Source organism: Emys orbicularis, chromosome 8 (assembly GCF_028017835.1).
Source record: "Emys orbicularis isolate rEmyOrb1 chromosome 8, rEmyOrb1.hap1, whole genome shotgun sequence".
Taxonomy (NCBI): domain Eukaryota; kingdom Metazoa; phylum Chordata; order Testudines; family Emydidae; genus Emys; species Emys orbicularis.
In genome coordinates this window covers 64,672,005-64,685,863 of record NC_088690.1, presented here as the reverse complement: position 1 = coordinate 64,685,863, position 13,859 = coordinate 64,672,005, and the positions used below count along the sequence as shown (strand labels likewise).

At 41.6% G+C, this 13,859-nt stretch overlaps 1 protein-coding gene across 1 annotated transcript in view; it reads right to left on the bottom strand.

Annotated features, from left to right (window-relative positions):
* FIRRM (FIGNL1 interacting regulator of recombination and mitosis) overlaps window positions 1-13,859 on the bottom strand; it is a 29,969-nt gene that overhangs the window by 13,313 nt on the left and 2,797 nt on the right. Inside the window, exons 4-11 of the mRNA XM_065409081.1 lie at window positions 12,682-12,844; window positions 12,303-12,387; window positions 11,592-11,730; window positions 10,966-11,046; window positions 8,834-8,898; window positions 4,115-4,263; window positions 2,899-3,028; window positions 1,563-1,749 (exon numbers count right to left, since the gene is read on the bottom strand). Coding sequence (XP_065265153.1) covers window positions 1,563-1,749; window positions 2,899-3,028; window positions 4,115-4,263; window positions 8,834-8,898; window positions 10,966-11,046; window positions 11,592-11,730; window positions 12,303-12,387; window positions 12,682-12,844 — 999 coding nt within the window. The remainder of the gene's footprint in view (window positions 1-1,562; window positions 1,750-2,898; window positions 3,029-4,114; window positions 4,264-8,833; window positions 8,899-10,965; window positions 11,047-11,591; window positions 11,731-12,302; window positions 12,388-12,681; window positions 12,845-13,859) is intronic.

Genomic DNA, 13,859 nt, shown 5'->3' with positions numbered 1-13,859 from the left:
TTTGAGCCACTCAAAGCTCTTCTTCAGGTCAAGCTTGTCTCTCTCACCAACAGAAGTTGATCCAGTATAAGATATTACCTCACCCACCTTGTATCTCTAATATCCTGGGACCGACATGGCTACAACTACACTGCATATAGAATTAGACTTGTCAGTTGGTGCAGTTAAAATGCCTAGGAGCAAACTGGCTTTAATATCGCATGTTCAGTTATAAAGGCAAGCAAGCAACACTAGGTTTATTTTTAACATTGGCCATGTGTGAAAATTTACTACAGCTGGTTGAAAATTTTCAAATTTCAAAAATTTTCAATGAAAAATAGGGTTAATTTTTTTGCTAGAATTTTGGACAAAAAAGAGGGACAAATTTTTCATGAAAATTTTATCCTTTTTGGGGGGCAGATCTCAACTTAACTTAAGACCAAACGCTATCCTTATTCAGTACTTAGGCAGGCAAAACATCTGATTGCCTTGGTAGGAGTTTACTCTGAGTGAGGAATTCAGGAGTTAGTCCTAATTTTTTGTCTGAAAAGATTTTTTTGTATTATTTATAGAAACATACACACACAAGGCTATGCCTTCCTGGACTTATTAGGGGTCGCTTGCTGGAGGATTCTCTGCGACTTGAAGTCTTTAAATCATGATTTGGGGACTTCAATAGCTGAGTCAAGGGAGAGAATTATTCCAGGAGTGGGTGGGTCAGCTTTTGTGGCCTGCATCATGCGGGAGGTCAGACTAGATGATCATAATGGTCCCTTCTGACCTTAAAGTCTATGAGTCTATGAGTCTAATACTTTGCATTTATATAGTGTCCTTTATTCTGTCTACCTGTATATACTGTCCCAAACATAGGGGAATTTCATAAGATCTCAAAGCACTATAAAAACATTAATGACTTAAGCCTCAGAACCCTCCTACAAAGGTAGATAACTACTTATTTCCCTTTTATGGCACAGGATTGAACTGGATCACAAAAATACAGTGGTAGACTAGTAGGCCACTGCTCTGATCACTAGATAACACTTCCTCATTTACGTGCACTGTGAATGAGTAAAACACTGACAAACTTAATACCCTTGGCTCATGGAATTGTAAATTTCCAGCCAGATGGCCCCAAATTGAAGGTGGAGAACCAAAAGACTTTCAGCCTATGTTACAGTAGTTGTGATGGCCTATCCTCTAGGAGATAAAATCTGAAGCTGGAATTTCTGAGTCTTAGGGAGGTGATCACCTTCAGAACTTGTATTAAAAGGAAGTACTAAACAGCTTTTTTAAAGAAGCTGGATTTTTGCACTCCTTTTGTGGTTTTACAAACAGATTTCTAATACAACTGAGGTCTCCAACCATGATTATACAGTTGTTTTTGGTAAATGACATTTGCTGCACATTTGCAGTCTTACTTGCCTTGTATCTGCCTTCTGAAGTAAAGCGAAACCAATTCATGCCTGGACACATCACCTTTGGAGCTCGGTGTGTGAGGAAGGGGACACTTTTTGAAAAAGTTAAAATCCACCAGAAGGAAACAGCTGAAAAGGTGATCATGGCTAAACCAAAAATCAACCTACCAGCTGAGGAAAGCGTGATGGGGGTGTGGATGCAATGAAGGCACACAAGTGGACACAGAAGTGGTGATACAGGGTGACAGGAACCTCAGCTTGTCCATTATCCATCACTCCAGGCAAACAAACAGGAAGAGAGAGCTCACCAGAGCACTGCTGGAAACCGAGAAAAAGGGCTGAGAACAAAGAGAGCCTGCAGAACAATGAAAGAGTGGGGTTACTGCTGTCCACACCTCACACCCCAAGAACAAACATCTGAGCTAGGGGAACTCCTTGTCTCCTGTTGGGAGCTGTGGCAATAACACCAATATTTTTACAGTAACAAATTTACAACTCTGATTAACTTTCTGTTTATAAACTCAGGTGATTAGCAGAGGCTTTTGGGGCTGTAACAGGGTACACTGGCCCTTTACAATTAGAGGGGGCCAGGAGATCCTGTTCCAGGGACATTGGAATAAACAGAGGCCCTGGAAATGGCCTTGTAGCAAGAAGAGAGGAAGCAATCCTGGGGAATTAGTACTTGGTTAGGAAAAATCCAGTCACTGTCCCTTTAAGGGCCAGGATGAGAAGCCCTGTAGTATAGGATTGGGCAGGCTCCCCTCTCCCCTAACCAATCAGGGGGAAGATCTCCGAAGGAGCACAGTATATATATTACTCTCACTCTCTCAGAACAGAGAGTGAGTTGACAGGGAGAAGGAAGCCAGAGCCAGGAGACTGAGCTACCGCTAGGAAGGACAGGACTGGCAACTCCGTGAACAACAGTCTGGGGTAGAATAAGAGCTCTGCGTACAGCAAAAGAGCAGGAAGTGAGCATGAACTTTTGTGTTGCTGTAATTAACTTTATTCTGGGGACACTGAGAATTACTCTGAACTGCTTTCATCTATTCACACAACCCCAGGTGGCGGGTGGAGGCATCTTGAGAAAGACTGTGGGGAGTTCCCAAAGGGACCCAGGGGAAGCACAGTCAGGGCACTGCTGAGGCACCTCTGGACATGAGGGGGCGCTCAGTAAATGGCATGCCTGCTACAGGGAAATAAATAAACACACTGACTTGAGGGAAAGTTGACCAATTTTGGAGATAAAAACAAATTCGACCCTGAGGGCCCTCCACATCCTTGCATGAGCCCAAAGGCCATCCTTTCCCTCAACTGACCAGTGCATCTCTGCTTTGTACTGTGCACCCTTGAGGAATTACATCACATCCACCAGCACATCTGGCCAAGGATCAGACAGTGCGCCCTCAGAGCCTGCTAATGCTACTGATTTGCTAGCTTGAGGGGCCTCTTGCACCTGAACACCCATGTCTGCCTGTGCAGCTTGACTGCTGTAGGCAAAAATTACCTGGGAACCTCTGCTGAGAACTGGCTTCCTGTGGTCCAGAGAGCCTGCACAGCCTCAGACTGAGAGGGCAGCTTGTCCATTATGGTAACCAGAAGATGACACTGCGGCAGATGCAACTCAGGAGAAAGATCTGCAGGGAATTTTTTTTTAAAATGTGAAGTACATTTGCATTTGTAGAGGATATTTTTGATGGAATCAAAATTAAGCTAGGGCGAGTGATTAACAACAGAAGACTGAGTGAAAAGTACATTAATGCTGCTAATGAAGCTCAAAAGTCACTCAGAGATGGAGCTGGTTGGAAAATGGAGGGGAGGTGGAGTCCCAGAGAAAATTTCATGTTTTAAGCAAAAAATAACTAATCACAATATTTTATCCAAAAAAACAAAGAATTTTGATTCAGAAATGCTACTGTAGTGCCTCATGGGAGTTGCGGTTAGAGTGCCTCATGCTCCTTTATGGCCCTTTATGGCCCTGGCTCTGTGGTCAGACTACAGTTCCCATGATGCACCATACTCTCCACTCTTCATGAGAGCCTCAGGAGAGTTGCATGGCCACAGTGTGCATCAGGGAAGATGAAGGCTGGCTGGGGTAGCCCAGTATAGCACACAAAGGAGAGTGGGTGCATGAGACACCTGAACTACAACTCCCAGGATGCACTGTGGCAGCATTTCAGAGATATTTTATTTTCTGGTTGAAACATTTTGGGTTTGGCTGAAAACCGGGGGGGGGGGGCTGGGGGGGCTGGGGGGAGGAACATGCAATTTTTGGGGGGGGGTCAAAAACCCAATTTTCCCATCAAAAACAGTTTTGGCAGAAAATTTTCAGCCAGCCCACTTTTGCATTGACTTTTGTGTCAGAAGGGCATCTTAACTAAAAATATGATTTATTCAATATAATAAATCAGTGTTTTAATGCAATTTTCCCAGTGCACGCAGAACAACAGTCATAGAGTTAAAGAACCTTTTATGTTGTTTTATGAGCTGTGCAATGTTCACCCCACCTAGTGCTGTAATTGCCTGAAGATCCTTTAGTACCTTAAAGTATTACTTAGGATCCATTATTAAAACTACTCCACAGAAATAAGATACCAACTTTTTGACATATGCAGAAGTGTTGTATAGCGAGTGAAACACAAAAAATCAAGACACCTTGTTCTATTCCTGAGAGATGGCACAACTGTACTATTAAACACAGGCAGTAATATTTTTAAACCTACCTAATTTTTCACTTAATACCTGCTCCAGAAAAGGCCTGAAGGGAAGAAGCTGGTGAATGAGAGGGTCCAGTGCCACCAGAAAAACCCTGGCTATTTCATCTCGATGGGCCTCTGAAATCACCGGAGCATACAGACTAGGAGGAAATTTGCTGGAGGGGAAAAAATACAAAGCTACTCACTAGCACTGCATTTCAAATAAGCATGAAGAGACAAAAATGTGAGTTACTATTATTGTGGAAAGAGAACAGGAGTACTTGTGGCACCTTAGAGACTAACAAATTTATTAGAGCATAAGCTTTCGTGGGCTACAGCCCACTTCTTCGGCATCGTGGGCTGTAGCCCACGAAAGCTTATGCTCTAATAAATTTGTTAGTCTCTAAGGTGCCACAAGTACTCATGTTCTTTTTGCGGATACAGACTAACACGGCTGCTACTCTGAAACCTATTATTGTGGAGTAACAGATCTATCAATACGAGCAAAGGGAAGCATAATTTTCATATCTAACAATGTATTTTAAAATGGTGAGCATGTGTCTATATTCTGCCTTTAAACCGACTACTGAAGGCCTATATTTTATTAACCACAGTAAGAAAAACTCCCCAATCTGCTTCTGCTGAAAAATGGTAAAAGTGCATACAAAGAGGAATTTACTCAATAGGTGTACGAGCGGAAAACTTCAAAGGGAAACATTTGTAGGTTCAATTTGTTCCAGATGATGAGAGTACCAACATACTGGACGGCAGGTTAGTGATACCAGGTTAACGCCATTTTGCTTTGCAGGAAATGAAAACTTAGGAAGATTAAGTGAGAAACAAAATATTAAAAAGAGATTGAGTCCAAAAAAAAAAAAAAGAGGAAACAGAATGAGAGAAAGCAGCAGAGAGGGAGAGGGCATCAAGTGAAAACCTACTGGTCACATTCTGGGGTGCAATCCAGACCAGTGTGGGGTTCTGTCACCACCTACCCTGCAAATTTGGGTGCCTCACAATGCTTTACTGTTGTAGCTCCCAACCTGGGCCACTCACAAACAGCAGGCAGGTCAACTCCTGAGTATCTGTGTGTTGCTGCAGTCCTGGTCCAGCATCTCTGACACCAGCAGCTTGTCAGCAAACACCAGCCACATACTGGCTTCCAGCAGTACTTGGTTACTGCTTGCAGTGACCCCAAGACACTCCCAGTCCTGGATTGTCCCCAAAATGTGTGTTCTGCACTGTCCAGCCTCTCCGGGGCAGTTCAGATATTATCCAACAGTTTGCTACTTTAACTGGAGTTACCCAAACAGTTCAGTTTAAAGACAACACTGGATTACATTTGGTTAAAAAATAAAAAGTTTATTTATCTACAAAGAGATAGATTTTAAGTGAGTACAAGTATAAATATTAAAGTCAGAAATGGTTACAAGAGAAATACAGATAAAATGCTTTCTAGTAGCTAAAACGAAACTAGTCTTGGTTCAAGGTAAAATCCTTATCCCAAGTTCCCAGCAACAGGGCTGACCAAATTCTCAGGTCACGATGCCCTCACCAAGTCACAGGGCTGGTTCCTTTGTCTTCTTGGGTGAAAGAGAGAGCAAGAGAGAGATAGGGAGAGAAAGAAAGATATCCCTGGGGTGTTTTTGCCCCTCACTTTTATAGTCCAGTCACCCTTTGAGATGCATTTTCCGGAGGGTTACCGCTAGATAAATTTCCTTCCCACTGTGAGGATAGAGACATGGCATCTTGTGGTGAAAGAGGTTCCATGTTGTTGCTTGCTAAAACGCAGAGCAGGTCTACACTTAAAGCACTGCATTAGTGCAGCTGCGCCACTATAGCGCTTTGGTGATGACGCTACTATGCTGACGGGAGAGCTTCTCCTGGCGGCATAGTTAATCCACCTCCACGAAAGGCGGTATCTATGTCGACAGGAGAAGCCCTCCCATCGACATGGCTCTTTCTACACTGGTGTATAACTAACTGTATCGCTCCGGGGTGTGGCTTTTTCACACCCCTGAGTGATGTAGTTATACCAATGCAAATTCATAGTTATATCTGGCCGCAGATCAATCTGTTCCTGCCTCCCATTCACTGCCAAATGGCCACTTGATGGGTGATTTGCCAATCAACTTTGATGACACCAGGCTAGAGGTGTTAGCTTGTCCATTGTCTCTAAGGAACAGGTTACCTCCTTCCCAGATTTGTCTGGTAAAAACATTTCAGTCATAATTTCAGCTTATGTTCACTACTTTACATATTATGTTGCTACACACATTTCACCATGATCTTTTGTACAAAGATTATTACAGTAGTGTGTAGGGTGTGAATACAGAGGTGCATTCGGTCACCTTACTAGTCTAAGAACAGGTCTACGTTACAGACCTGTATCTGGATAACTACGTCTCTCAGGGGTGCGAAAAATCTACACCCTGAGCAACAGTTATACCAATCTAACCCCCCGTGTAGACAGCACTATGTTGATGGGAGAGCTTCTCGCGTCAACATAGCTACTGCCTCTCGGGGAGGCGGATTAACTACACCAATGGGAGAAGCTGTCCTGTCAGCGTAGGAGCATCTTCACTTAAGCGCTGCAGCTGCACTAATGCAGCGTTTTAAGTGTAGGCCTGCCTAAGAGGTAGGCCTAAAGTGTTTTGGGATGGGGTTTTGTTTTGTTTTTTTTAAGTTATGAATTTCTGCATCTCCCAGGACTGAAAGAACAGGTTTAACCAGCATCTCCCTGAGTGATTTTTTTTATAATGGTAGATGTTAAATTTTATTTCCACTTTGAAATTGGCATGGGCGTGGCAGTTTTCAGTGTTTCGGTTAAAACTTTTATGTATAAAAAATAAGAGTTGCAAAGATATGTTTTTCAAAACTAGAATGGCATAAAGGTGTAGGAAGTATAGGAAGGACTTTAGGGCTATTTGACACAGAGCTATCTACCAGCATAATTATACTGGTATAATTATTCGCTGGCCCTTAGGCACTACCATACTAAACATGATTAATAACTATAGCGGTATAATTGTACCAGTAAATTTCCCCATGCAGACAAGCCCTTAGATACTACTAAAATGAGCATTATAGAAACAGATTACAAAGAGACTATGTAAAAATGGCACCTTCTTACTCAATAAATTTGCTCAGTTTTTAACACTTTCACTCCTGTAAGCCCTGCCAAGTCAGCACATGCAGAAGAGAGAGCGCATCATCAACAAAAATGATTAACTGAGAACGTGACCTTGCAATGAAATGTGCACAAGAGTCCATCTGCACCCAACTCACTGAAGGATCTGGGCTTAAATTCCAAGTGCAGCATCAAAATGTGCCCTCAATTACGCCTACATTATGCTATTTTCCTCATTGCCAGGGCAAACTGAATAAGTATCCTATCTCAGAGAAAAGTGACAAGCAATTTAAAGTCCATGATACTATGTATTGTCTGCAGAGCCGCAGCAAAGTGTGTTTCAGCAAGGATTAACCAGCCTGGCATCTTCCCTTTTTACAAGATTACAGTATAATACAGGGGTCGGCAACCTTTCAGAAGCGGTGTGCCGAGTCTTCATTTATTCACTCTAATTTAAGGTTTCGCGTGCCAGTAATACATTTTAACGTTTTTAGAAGGTCTCTTTCTATAAGTCTATAATATATAACTAAACTATTGTTGTATGTAAAGTAAATAAGGTTTTTTAAATGTTTAAGAAGCTTCATTTAAAATTAAATTAAAATGCAGAGCCCCCTGGACCGGTGGCCAGAACCCAGGCAGTGTGAGTGCCACTGAAAATCAGCTTGCGTGCCGCCTTCGGCATGCGTGCCATAGGTTGCCTACCCCTGGTATAATTCTAAGGCCTGAATGTTCTTTAGTGAAATTCTATTTTCAATCCCTCATTAAATTTGTTAAATAAATAAAAAAATCTGCTCAGGCTGAATATTTCCATGTTCGATCATAGTGAAAGAACTATTTTACAAAATAACTGTTGCTGAGGTGCATAAAATGTGGTTTATGTTTTCACCAGAATGCAACTAAAATAAACTAACTGTCCCACCACACACGTACTTTCAATTAAAAGGAGAAAGAGCAGGTCCCATTGTTAAGTGATTACGTAATAACAAACTCTGTCACAGTGCAAGCACCAAACAGAACAGAACTATGGTTATTGTGGGACAATAATTATTTCCTAGCCTCTGTGGGGTTTAATTTAACCTTAATAGTGCATTAAATTTCTTTTGCACTTAACTTTTTTTAAAACAAAATGTTGCCTCATTATTTCATTGCAGAGGCCCTGTGGAGTGAGTAATCACAAGAAAATCAGTAGTTAAGGGCTCCATCTGCACAGTAAGGTCTACCCAGGTAGATCCACTGATAGGACCTATTAGAAGAAAATGCAACAGAATGAGGAGTTTGGTAACATGTTGGTATTCATGGCACTGATTCCCTTTCTGGTGGCATTTGGAGGATAGGTTAAAATGACTAGTAGCTACACAGACAAACAGACCACACTAAAGCACCCAAAATAAGTTTCCCATGAGGAAATACAAATTTCTCTGACCTCCATACACCAAAGAAATTCTATACACAATTGCTATTTTACATATAACAAATCAAAGAGTGACTGCTGCGATCTTTTATTTTTGCAAGTCTTGTAACGTTTGGAACTGCTGTAACTACGACAGACACTTTCAGAGCTGATACAGAGATATTCCACTGCAGTGGAATAAAAGAGCTATTCTTTGTGGTTCACTTACCTATATATCTGAAGATACAGCTGGTGTAATCGACTGCAGGAATCAGAGAGGAAAGGAATAAATTCCTGCAAAAGCCACCAATTTTGAATGGTATTTTCAAAATGAAATAACGATTAAATATATTTTTCTTCTGCTTACTTGAATTTTTTTTTGAAATGCTTTATTATGAAGTCTAATTTTTAAAAGTTGTAGCCTGCTGTGATGCATAGTGCAAAAGAAATGCAAAATGCACAACACATGACAAATTATCAAGTAAAATTATCATATGTTTCTCCTCTTTAGGAAGCTAAATGAATAAGCTAAGGGTTTTCTTAAACTTCTTTTACAGGAGCAATAACCACAGTCAATCACAAACAAACAAAAATGCACTCTTCACATATTTTAAAGACTATTGATTCTATCCCATGCATAAACAAAAAGATAACTGACATTAACACAACAGACAAGGTGATTATATACCTCATTATCTACTCTGCATTTGTTATTGCTATTTGGTGTGTTACTTAAATGGGTACCAAGAGGTTAAAATAAGAATATCAGAAGAAAGAGGTGGGGGGAGAAGGAAAGGACAGAGAGAAAGAGTAGGAAAGAGGAAAGTGGTTTTCTGTAGTTATCCCTAGGTAGGTGATAGGAGCTTGCAGAAAATCCCAGGAGAAGAAAAGTCCAGCCAGATTATTTATTTTTAAATCTCCTGCTCACATTTGCTTTAAGAGGGAGCTTAAGGTCTTTTTAAAGAGCAATCAAACACTAGAACTCACACATTCAGAGACAGCCTTACACCTTTTTCTGTGTAACAATTTTTCTCCACCCATCTCCATATGTAACTGATTCCTGTTCACCACTATTACACTGCTGCACGAGACTAGCCAGAGGATTTGTGGGGAGGGTTAGGAAGGGGATTCTCTTGGCTACATCCCAAACTTAACTACCCTATTTTATAAAAAGATGTTGGACAGTGATTGAGATCTTCAGGTACCGCCCCACCTCCAGCCTCCTGCTGCAGAAATGGAATCCAACTATTTGTGCTGGTGATATGGATAGTTGCCAACATCTAGACAAATGTTGCAAAGGGCAGTTGTTCAAGTAAGTTGGGGGTCTGTCGATCACTAGGCCCCAAAGCCACTGGTGAACCTGTTTCTCTCTCGCACCGTCACTTGGTAGATGTGTGTATTAATATCCCAATTTTGTAGACACGGAAACTATGGCACAGAGACAGGACTTGAATGAAGGAATCCTTTATTCTCAGTCGTGTACTTAATCCACTAGAACAGTGGTTTTCAACCTTTTTTCATTTGCAGACCCCTAAAAATTTTGAATGGAGACATGGACCCCCTTTGGAAATCTTAGACATAGTCTGTGGACCCCCATGGGTCTGCGGGCAACAGGTTGAAAACCACTGCACCAGACCATACTGCCTCTCATGCTATCAAATTCATCCTCCTAGTGGCAAATGATCATATTGGCTTCTCAGCAACTGAACAAGTTCAAATGAAGGCAGTCTGCTAGTAGGAAGCTGTTAGCGGCCCCGTAAAATCAGCAGCCTCCTGGGTGGAGCTACCTCCCTCAGCTGAGAACTAATCTGCGGCCCACTGAAAAAAGTTGAGGGTCCTGTGGACAAATGCCAGCCCTGGGATGCTGGACGTGGGACCAGGAATATGTTGTGAACATTATGGATAAATCAGCAACAAGCTTACACCCCTCGCAACTGTTTGTCTGTTTACATTTTCAAGGCAATATTGGTCCAGTGCCAACTGTGAGGGATAAGCACCCCTCTACTGACTCATCAATGCCAATGCCTGCTGCATCTCGCTGCTCCCATCCAGGTACAGTACTGACCCTGCTTAACGTGTGAAATCTGATGGAGTCAGAGAGCATGGTGTTCAGCTGGAAGAATACAGCAAGGCAGCTATTTAGCAAAGGATAGGCAGAAGTAGTGAACAGTATTAGGTATCCAAATTGTATTACATGTGAGATAATAAATCACAAGCAGGTAAGTATGGGTGTTAATTATGCCATCCAGATACCACAGTCATAAGTATGGTGTAGCATAACAAAATACTTGATCAGTGTGTCTATTTGCATAGTACAGAGTTAGTTTTATGCTCACGTAGGACCCATATAATAAATCTTACCTTGATGTAGTGAACAAGAGAATTAGCAAAGAATCTACACAGTTTGACTGTCCTCTGGAACAACTTGTAGTCAGTGGTCTCCTATCAAAAAGGAAAGCAGCAATGAAAACACCATGGACAGACTAAGAAGATATCAAAGAAAGCAACATTGCAAGATACATTACTAACAGGGCTAGAAGCTTTATTTTGTTTGTTAAAGGAAGCTTGGATTCCACACAAACACAGCAGAAATTGGGGAAAACCCCTAAGAATGTGTGATGTCCCTGGAATCTCGAAACAATTTTTCACAGGAATCTTCAAAATTTAACTGTTATCTTTTAATTGACCTAGTGAAAGCAGCAGTATGTGAAATGAATGAGATTCCTGATAGAGTACTGGAGGAGCGGTGGGAGGGAGAATACTCTTTGTATTTACCCAAAGTATCCTGGATGCTAACCAGTGCTATTAGACTCCCTTTCAATGTGGTTTTTTAGAGAACCTTGTAAGCAATGTGAAGTACCTAGTGTGTAAAATGAGACTATTTTTTCACCAATAACACTGCATAGCAAACATATCTATTTTTGCAGTGCTTCCTAACCCAACTCTTTCTCAAGCCCAAAAGTAGTTTTGGGGGATTGTTCATTCACCTGTGTCCCAGACAGCTTCATCTGCTCAGCCAGCTGCAAACAGGAATGGAACGAGAAGAGGGTGTCCTTGCACAGGCCACTGAGGATGTCCTTGTGTTTCAAATGGCTCTGTAGCAGGGAATGGTGCTTGAGGCTTTGCCTAAAAAAGCCAGACAGGAGCAGGATCAGATGCTTAATTGTCAGAAACAAATCAAGTGACAACAGGTCATCATGAGCACTATTCCACAGACCCTACTCTACTCTGTCTAGGCTCCTACACTGCACCCGTCACCATGGTATCTGAGTGCACTAATGCAGCGGTGTCCTGACAAATGCCAAGGAACTCAGAGACAGAACCACTCTTGTCCCATTGTGACTATTTATTGAAGCACAGAAGGGATACAGGATGCGTCAACAAGGTGACAGAATCTAATCCAACAGTGTCGGTGGAATTCCAATTCAGACCCTTGGGGAACACTTAAATCATAATATTGTATTTAGAATTTATTTCCTTAACACATTATAAAAAAGATAAAAGAGTGTTTCACTTTCTAAGACAAGGCTCATAACTTTTTCCACTGAGAATGCATTACCGGTTGAACTTCAGTGGGAATCAGGGCCCCACCTCCCATAGGCACTTTTGAAAAGTCTAGCTTTAAACAAGTTATAAAACAGTGGCTCTAAAATACACTTGGGATACACAACAGCAACATTCAAAGTATTAAAACATACTTGATTATGAACTTCCATGTGTTGGCATGAAGGGCATGGTCCATGTTGGAAATGACAGAACAGATCTCCAGCACAGTGTGGATCACTGCAGAGGGAACAGTAAGAGCAAACGAACACCGAGTTTAAATGGACCTGTATATTCAATGCCTGAAAAAAACCAAACACAGCTGTCACATCACTGCATTTGCAAAACCACTTCCAGTTCTGGAAAACTGACCAATTATAAGGTGCTGAACGCCCTTAACTCCCACTGAAGGCAACAGGAATTGAGGGTGCTCAACATCTAGCAGGAAGTGCTCTGCATTTTGGGGGATCAGGCCCACCGTCTGTAGAAAACAGGGGGCTGGGCAGGATAAAGAAACATCTTTCATATACACACCTGACACCATATCTACAATACTGTCCTCAGCAGAAGCAGATTCCATAGAGATCATATCAAGCAGCTCCATAAGCTGCTTTTGAAGAGAATAGGTCTCTTTAAACAGAGATTGCAGGAGGTCAGAAATCAAGTGCAGGCACTCACTGTACAGTGACTCGCTGTCCTGTAGGAAATGTGGGATTAGGGAGCGTTAGAAAATGTCTGAGAATCAAGACCTGATGTTGCTCCTGCTGAAATCAATGGGAATTTTGTTACAAATGTCAATGGGCGCAGAATCAAGGCATACAAACATCTACTTCAACTCACACAACCAGCAAGAGCTGTAGATTTTAAATAGCCATCTGTGGTTACTATGCATGAAATACAAAATACCACTCACTTAGGGCCTGATCCAAAGACCAGTGAATCAGCAAGAGTCTTTCTAGTGATTTAACTGAACTTTGGATCAGACCCTTGATGCATGACTCTAAAATCAGATTTCTACCAAAATCTAGGACCATACTTCATGACAAACATAGTTGTATCCCAAAAGTTTCCCAGTACGTTAAAGTGTTTCTTAATAATAGATTGCCTACCGGAGGAGAAGTCCTTAGCAAGGTCTCACTGTGTAATTTGGCTCCATAAGTATTTAAAGGTTCTAATAAGCAAGGAAGACAAGCTCAAAAGTGAAATTGATGCCAGTAGGATGGATGACAAATTACTATGTCTTATGATACTGGCACTGCTTACAGCAGGAAAGGTTTCAAGCACAACAATCAGTTTTCCTCCATGTGCAGGTGCTGTAAAATGCGACACCAACATGTTTTTATACATAACGCAAAGTATTTAATCCCAATCACAAATCTGCCTTGAAATTTGCACTGAATCATAGGGTTAATATTAACACATCCATAATCACTTACACCTCTGCAAACCCACTGAAGACAATGGGCTTGCACAGGTGTCAATGAGGGCCTAATTAGTTAAACAACTTATTGGGCACAATACAGGAGTAACTGGGTGAAGTGTAATGGCCTGTGATGTACAGATCAGACTAGATAATCTAATGATCCCTTCTCATCTTAAACAGTATGAATTTCATCAGAAGAACCTTTATTACTGGTAATAATGCACAAGATGGAAATAACAGCTTGGCTTTCAGAGGCCATGCTGAGTTTGCAGGGCTGGCAGATGGAAAA